The 8,583-nt window shown below is 47.0% G+C and overlaps 1 protein-coding gene across 1 annotated transcript; it reads left to right on the plus strand.

The window, feature by feature from the left end:
- The first annotated feature begins 802 nt into the window (after positions 1-802).
- On the plus strand, positions 803-6,678 carry LOC121572514 (immunoglobulin superfamily member 3-like). Its single transcript, XM_041884577.2, has 9 exons — positions 803-872; positions 1,646-2,020; positions 2,195-2,611; positions 2,886-3,296; positions 4,227-4,610; positions 4,804-5,178; positions 5,334-5,726; positions 5,896-6,312; positions 6,404-6,678. The coding sequence occupies exons 1-9, from the start codon at positions 803-805 to the stop codon at positions 6,604-6,606; spliced, it is 3,045 nt and encodes a 1,014-aa protein (XP_041740511.2). The 3' UTR covers positions 6,607-6,678.
- Positions 6,679-8,583: the final 1,905 nt, after the last annotated feature.

The following is an 8,583-nucleotide window of genomic DNA, read 5'->3' on the forward strand; positions in this document are numbered from 1 at the left end:
TCTGCTTCGCGTTGTACCCTTGGCCGTAGTATATTGGCCAAATTCCCCCTGTGGTTTTATTATTTCATTATAGATCTAATCATCTGTGCAGGGCCTATCTTCAATTTCACGACCCTCGTGAACAAGTAAGTTACTGTCTTACTCAGCATTAAAGCAGTCTGAATAGTAGCAGCTGCAGTAATAGTTAAAGTCCACACAGTTGCCATGCAGCCCAAGCTCACTAAACTACAGTAGAATTATGGGTATGTGGGATCATCATACCCTTTTCTCACAATGTGTTTTCGCTTTGTCCACTAAGTGGCAGTGTCAGATCGATGTTCATGCGATAACAGGTTTGGATCATTTCATGCTGAGACACAGGTGTAATAATAATACTGAAATTGGTTTACAATGTGGGTGCAATGGATTGATATAGGCATCTTTTCTCTGTAATGTTATTCTGAGCCTTTGTGATGAGAATCAGAGACAGATGGCGTATAGAACACAGGCACATACACACAAACAGACACAGACACAGACACACATATGTGTTTCCATTGTATCTGTCCCCATAGTGCCTGTCTGTTCGGTTTGTTTCAGTTGACCATCAAACCACATCTTTCGCTTCCTCTCAGTCTGTCTTTAGGAAGTAGTCAAAGCAATATTATAACAACCCATATATTACAGACACTTAGACAGACTGACAGACAGATTAGGTAAACCGGAGGTGTCTGAGTTCAGATAACTGCTACTGGTGTGTAGTTGATACAGCTGTGTGGTTGGTGTGTAGTTTGGCCTGGCGTGTTGGTCAGTTTGGGGCAGGATGGGGTGCGTCAAGCAGTACCTGTGGAGGACCAGTCTCCTGTTCTTCTTGAGTGGACTCATCCAATGGGGTAAGAGTATCATCAGGTCTCCACACACCCCTCCACTCCTACCAAGGGGTGCCTTTTAGATTGCAAAATAAAGAAGAACATTAAGCACATTAAAGAACATAGAAATGTAATATGTAAAATTTGATACAGTCCCCTGTATCAGTTTGCTGGGTGAAAAAATAATCTGCATATTAAAGGAACAAAAGGTTGTGCAGATTGTCAGTTCTCTTTTACTTGTTAAATATCAGCAAAGTGCAAAGTGTTGAGTTGCATTTTAGTGTCCTTTGTCAGATGAAGGGGGTGACTGTTGAAATGGCCACAGATCTAAATGAGTGTTTCTAAAAGCTGCTTTCTACATGGTTGGTCTGCTGATGAAATGTTATGAAATAGCCTTGGCATAACAGACAATGTCTACTGGGAATGAGTCACATAATGTTTCTGCTTTCATCAAACAGGCACTATGAAAGCAATTAATTTAACACAAACCCTGACGCTGGAAGATGATTTCTGTCAGATTGCAATGTAACAGCAGTTATTACACATTTTGATTTGCAGTACAATCAAACCTCCTCTACAGCAGCTTTTAGTCTAAGAGCTGGAGCTCTGTTCTCAAACTATTACAGTTGAGACATAACTTTGGAGATATGAATGCAGTTTTCTTAGTTTATTGACAAGAGGAGGACAGTGCAGACTGAAACCATACCAAAAAAGGTCACATTTGAAGCCAGATATACTTGACTTTAAGTTTGTCTGAGAATATCATCTTCCTCTTTTTTCTTATGTTCTCCAACTAGGCGGGGCTAAGGTGCTTGTTGAGGTGCAGTCTGGCCCTCTGTATCGTGTGACTGGCTACCCTTTCTCCATGTCCTGCAACGTGAGTGGTTTCTCTAACCCGGCAGCCCAGCAGGACTTCAGATTCTCCATCTACAAGCCAAACAGACCCACCCTTGAAATCCAGATCATCAGCACAGACGACAACAACTATGCCATGGCGGTGTACGGCGGCCGTGTCAGGGGGGGTGGTATCACTCTGGAGCGCCTGTCAGCGACCTCGGTCCTCTTCCACGTGAAGAGTCTGGAGGAGGGGGACGAGGGCGAGTACGAGTGCCACACCCCAAACTCAGAAGCTGTATATCACGGGACGTACAATGCTAAAGCCACATTGAAGGGTAATGTTATTTTTCACTTATTGCCTAAATGAAAATACTTTCTGTGTCTGCAATATCTGTATAATTCACAAACCATTACTTAACTAACTCTGGTTACTTGAACTTAATCTGTCAATCACATTAACCCCTCCCTACTGTAGTGTTGAAATCCATCCCTCAAATCCTGTTTCATAGTGATCGAGGACACCCTGACCACCTCCTCCACTGGCCCCGCCTCCTTCACACTATCAGAGGGTGACGCCCTAACCCTGCAATGCCTCGCCTCCAGCAACACCTTCCAGCACACCCACCTGTCTGTCACCTGGTATCTCCATGGAGACGGGGAGGCCTCGCCCCGCCCCATCATCTCTCTGGACCGTGATTTGACGGTGAGTCTGGGTCAGGGGTTTGAGGGACGGTACCAGGCAGGGCTCATTGGTCTGGACAAGCTGGAGCAGGCCACATACAGGCTGAAGATGGCCAGGATCGAGCTGTCCGACACAGGGAGGATCTACTGCCAGGCCCAGGAGTGGATCCAAGACCCAGACCGGAGCTGGTACCCAATCGCCCATAAAGACGCACAGGCAACCACATTGGAGGTCAAAGCCATAGGTGAGAAACACTTCAGTGTGTCTTTTGCCTCCCAGCCTTAGCCTTGGACCAGATTGTGTTTACACATCCATGCAATGTTTTTGTATTTGTGCTTGGCTAAGAGGAATTATGGGTTAAGAGGACATATACATGTATGCCCAGTCCCGCTTTTGTCTGATTTCCTGTAACTAAATGCTGATTTAGGGTTTCCTGTGTCTCAGAGGTGATTATGAGTGATGGGTTTCCTGTCTGTCTGAGAAGTGGTTGTGAGTGAAATTATGTCTCTCTCTGCCAGAGGGGGCTCCCGACCAGGGCTCCGGCTCTATGGTGGTACGTATGACCATATACAAAGCACAGCTCCAGGAGGGGGAGGAGCTGGCCATGCAGTGCATTGTGGATGCCCAGGGCATTGCAGGGCGTTTTTTCTCTGTGGCCTGGGTCAAGGACAACCAGGAGCTGGCCCAGATCGGGCCAACTGGGGTCCTGTCTGTGGGGCCGGAGTACGGGGGGCGAGAGAGCGGGGGTGAGCTGAGAGCTGTGCGGACGGGGGAGAAGACACACCTGCTCACCCTGCAGCCCGTCAGAACCCAGGACCAGGGAGCGTACCACTGCAGGGCCTGGCCACAGGAGAGGGATGGGAACGGGGTCTTCACACAGGGACCCAGGCAGGAGTCCACCACCGAGCCTATCACCATCACAGCTACAGGTGAGTGACCTGACACTTAGCCAATCAGAATCAAAGCTACAGGTGAGTAATCTAGTAAAAAGCCAATCAGAATCAAAGCTACAGATGAGTAATCTAGTAAGAAACCAATCCAAATTAGAGCTACAGATTAGTCATCAGGCATTGAGTCAGAATTAGAGGGCGTGTTCGAGTTCTAAGGCTACTGAAGATGAGTACAGACAGAAGTCGACAGAAGAGATGCATCCACTGTAGTGGTTTTCCAACAGCAAGGCTCGGCTCAATATGGCAGTGTGAACATACGTAGCTGTCATTGCTTATAAAGGTTTTTCTCTACAATGTCGAAATAACCATGTCTCTAACCCCCATCTCACACACTGACAAACTGAAATCATATGTGTGTACACTGTACAATAAATTTGTAAGAGAGAGAGGTCTCAAATATCCATTCATTTGTATATATCCACTGTATACATGAAATCGTGACAAAGTTGGTTACAGTTTCAGTCACGTCTTTGGTAACGTTTGTGTTGGTCCAGCAAAAACACTCTAATAATTGGTTGACAGAGCCTTCCACAATGCAGGCGATGGCTGCAGGATGACGTTGGTTAAGAGCAACTGCAGAAACTTGCAGTCAACTGATCACATGGTTTTTGTAAAGTTCATGCAGTTGACATGTAGGTCCACGTGGAATACGTTTTATCCCCATAATGCAACACACTTTGACTGAAATGCTCACTGACTTGACAAAACTGATACACTCAAATGCACCCAATGTAATACGGTAGGTGTTTCATCAGCTTCCCAAATGGCTGCTACATCAAACAACAACAGAACCTCAATATCCTCAATAACTTTAGTTTGTGCATTGACCTGGCTCTGACCTCTGTTATTACACATGTACCACATAAACACTTCTCACATACTCAGCACCTTCTTTTTGTCTGTTCTCAGAGAGTGGTTTGGCCATTACCATGGAGAACCAGAAGGTGAGCGTTGACGAAGGGGACGAGCTACAACTCGCCTGTAGTGTGAGTGGGGTCAAGGGTCAGCTCTCCGTCACCTGGCAATACAGATCAGGGGCGACGGGCCCCTTCAGTGATGTCATAAGCCTGAGCCAGGTGGGTGTGCTGGAACCGGGGACAGAGTTGGGGCAGAGAAACGTTCGTACCCTGCGTCCCACGGCAGACACATTCACCCTGGAGCTGAGTGAGGTTACGCCCTCTGACGCAGGAGCCTATCAGTGCACTGTCTCGGAGTGGACCACGGAAACCAATGGCAATACCAAGAAAACCAGCAGCCAGTCACAAGACTGCATCGTGGAGGTCCGTCCCGTGGGTAAGAGCACTGTGAGAGAGAGAGAGCAATAACTTTATGGCTGACCACTGATCTTTCACATGTCAGATGGATTCGATTGAATCTGTTTGCAGCTGACCATGTTCTCCTTGCCCTCACAGCCACTGGTAGCGTTGGCCCTAAAAGACCTGATAGTTGTCATCAGTGATATCTCATCATTGTCCTTGGCTTGCAGAGTCTCTGCTGAGGGTGGACCTGAAGAGTCGCGGTATCGAGGTGACAGAGGGGGGTGAGGTGGAGCTGGTGTGTTGGGTTCGAGGGCCCTCTCTCCCGGTCACTGTGACGTGGAGCCTGCACCACGAGGGGGGGTCGGCCCCGGACAACATCCTGACACTGTCGCACACCGGTGACATCACGTGGCACGGCGACCAGAGCAACTACCAGTTGAGGGTGACCACAAGCAAGGGGGAGGTGCATCACATCCTCCGCATCATCAGAGCAAGCCGCAGGGAGGCAGGGCGCTACCAGTGTGTGATCTCAGCGTTCCTGCAAGGGAGACACAGGAAGCCGCAGAACTCCAACCTGCTGGCTGTGTTGGTCCAGACTCCAGGTAGGTAAGGTCAAAGGTTACAGGACAACCTGGGGTTAGGGTCTCAGCCTTCATCACACTTTCTTTATCTCTCTATCTTTCTCTCTCTCTCTCTCTCTCTCTCTCTCTCTCTCTCTCTCTCTCTCTCTCTCTCTCTCTTTCTCTCTCTCTCCCAGAGAGTGTACTTACCCTGTCCTCTAGCCCCTCCCCTCTGGATCGGAGCATCAACACAGTCATACAGATGGAATGCTCCGTTGTCAAGGCAACTTCTATATCCTCCCACTTCGCTGTCACCTGGTTGGTCCAGAAGAAGGGGGTGGGGAACCAGACCGTCCTCAGCTCAGACCGCGATGCCGTGATAACACTAGGGGCGGGATTAGGCACAGAACAGCGAATCAGTATGAGAAGACGTGAGAGGTGGAGCTTCGAACTGACCATTCGACAAGCCCATAGCTGGGACAGGGGGACGTACTACTGTGTGGTGGAGGAGTGGCTACAGGATCCTCACAGCCTATGGTACAAGCTCCTGTCCTCTTCTGCAGCTATGGAACTCCGCCTACAAGAGACAGGTGAATTATCCTGATGACAAGGCAACAAAAGTCTGCATCGGTAGAAGGACATTGTTTATCAGTAGAAGGACAATGTTTATCAGATCTATAGAGTATCTTGTTGTGCTGATTTGCAGTTTCTCTGACTTGAGTCTCTCTCTTTCTGTCTCTCTGTCTCTCTCACTCCCAGGGAGTGACCTCAGTGTTAACAAGACAGATCTGGAGATGGAGGTCAGAGAGGGAAAGGGGGTGGAGCTGACCTGCACTTTGACCTCAGGTGACCCTGCCTCTCTCTACGCACTCACCTGGTTCTACATGAGGCGTGGCTCCTCCTCCTCTCACAGGGTTCCCCTGGTGATTCTGGGCCATGATGGCATCCTGAAATACCCAGATTACAACCAGGGGCTCCAGGACCAGAAGGGGAGGCTGATCTTCTCCAGGACCACTCATGGTACCTTTCTACTGGGTCTACAGGGAGCTCGTCAGGAAGACAGTGGAGTTTACCAGTGCCATGTGGACCAGTACAAGTACAGTCATGATGGCAATTGGGAATTTAGCGCCTCCGACCAATCAGGCACAACCAACCTCACTGTACGACGACCAATAGGTATGATGTCATCATTTATGACTCCATGATGTCGGACTATACAAATACAACGGGTATTTATCTTACCTTCCTCTGTTCTCTCCCTCTCCAGAACTTGAGTCTGAATTGCTGTCTGAACCAGGATGTGCCACTGGATTAGTTCTACACATCTTCATCCCTCTTGTCTGTATCCTGGCAATTGTCATCATGATGCTGTCAATCAAGCTGAAAGGGCGGGGCTCAGGTGGAAACAAGAAACAAGCCAACTCTCTGTGGGCGGAGGAAAACCCACTGAAGCCACGCCCAGAAGAATGAGCACAGAGGAGAGGTGAGGAGGGAGATGGAGAGAGGATGAGAAGAGCTAAGGAAATGGAAGGAGTACATAAGAGAGGAGAAGACATGAGGGGAGAAAAGGAGAGGATGTGGGATGGGGAGTTTTGATTAGATGGGGAAGGGGGGGGAAGTGAGAAGATGTGGGATGGGGAGGGATGATAAGATGGGGAAGGGGGGAGTGAGAGGATGTGGGATGGGGAGGGATGATAAGATGGGGAGGTGGGGGAGAAAGTGAGAGGATGTGGGGGGGGGGGGAAGTGAGAGGATGTGGGATGAGGAGGGATGATAAGATCGGGAAGGGGGGGAAAGTGAGAGGATGTGGGATGGGGAGGGATGATAAGATGGGGAGGGGGGGTGAGAGGATGTGGGATGGGGAGGGATGATAAGATGGGGAAGGGGGGAAAGTGAGAGGATGTGGGATGGGGAGGGATGATAAGATGGGGTGGGGGGGGGGTGAAGTGAGAGGATGGGAAAGGAGATAGGGGAGAGCTGAGCAGCATTAGAGCTTTATTTAATTTTTATGTGATTTATTTTTTATTCCAAGCACCTTTTTACTTGTTAACACAAAAGGATTTACAGTTCCGCACATTTACTTCCTTAACGCAGAATTAGAACTTGAAATGTACATTGCCACTGCTTTGAGAGAACTTAGTTAGTTTTGATAGATTCAAGAACAGCAAGGCAGAAACAGCATTTGATTTTGATGCGAACCGTCCAGAGCTGGTTTTAGGGGGCTGGTTTTTTAGGGGGCCGTCCAGAGCTGGGGTTTTTATGTAGTTTTACTTCTCCTGTAAAGTATTGAGTTAGTGTTCTCTGGTGACTCAAAGCTCCAGACTCACTGACTAGCAGATGCGCTGAAACCTTTGATCATAAATCTGATCATTAAGTTTGTATGAATTAGTTTTTCACAAATATTATATTTATGAATTGTTGAAAGATATTCTGCCATGAACTGTACTCATTTGCATCAACATTTTGCCTCAAGAATGGATCGGTTTTATTTCTTCATTTGTTTCAGTTGGGACTGCTAAAGAAACATTTGAAGCACATTTGAAAGAACTCTGAGAAAGTGTTTATGATATCACAAACATTTCAGACCAAAAGTTATTAATAAAGCATTGCTGTCAGACATGTACTATTTGTAAAGTTGCTGGTGTTTTATCTGGTTTGTAATAAATATAGCTATAAAAACGTATTCGTAGCTCACTGTTATTTGTCATAAAAAACAATTTGGTTGAACTTCTCTTCTATTCTAGCACCATCTGCCGTCTGTCTGTCTGTCTGTCTGTCTGTCAGTCAGTCGGTGTGGGTGCGACTGCGAATGTGGTGGTGGGTTCCGTTACCTCTCTCCGTCTCAGTTGTGACAACACAGTGGCTGTGCCCGGTAAACAGGAAGTGTTCACTGTACCCTGAAATGCAGTGTAAAAAGGAAGCACATGAGAATGATTCAACTTTACCAAGTGACTCCGTTTTAATAATCAAAAGTTGAAGAAATTACTATTCATATATCAAATAACTTTACATAAATAGGAAATTAATCTCTGAATGAATTTCACTAAATAATAGAAATATAGTTGACATTACGGGTCCACACTTTTCAGGGTTAAATTAACACACTGCTTAGTGTAAAGCCTTATTTGCATATTTCCCAGAGTGCTTTGTCTTTTCGAGTCGTAGTTGTAGAGTTACTACCCATGTCTGTATTTGTTAGTGACAGAGACATGGTTGTTGAATTCATTCATTGTCAGTACTGTGGACTTCACCAAGTGAGTTCTTACTGTAGGCGAATGTTATCATAAAAATTGAAATGTTTATGACAATACATTACATATATCATAAGGCCTTACTTTGATGGCCAAGTTTTACCCTAACACAGTTGTGTTAGGAACCTCCTGGTTTACAGGGCACATCAGGCCTGGAAGTCACATTATGCTGATTTGCAGTGACGTGTAATTCTTA

This window comes from Coregonus clupeaformis, chromosome 40 (genome assembly GCF_020615455.1).
Source record: "Coregonus clupeaformis isolate EN_2021a chromosome 40, ASM2061545v1, whole genome shotgun sequence".
Lineage (NCBI taxonomy): Eukaryota > Metazoa > Chordata > Actinopteri > Salmoniformes > Salmonidae > Coregonus > Coregonus clupeaformis.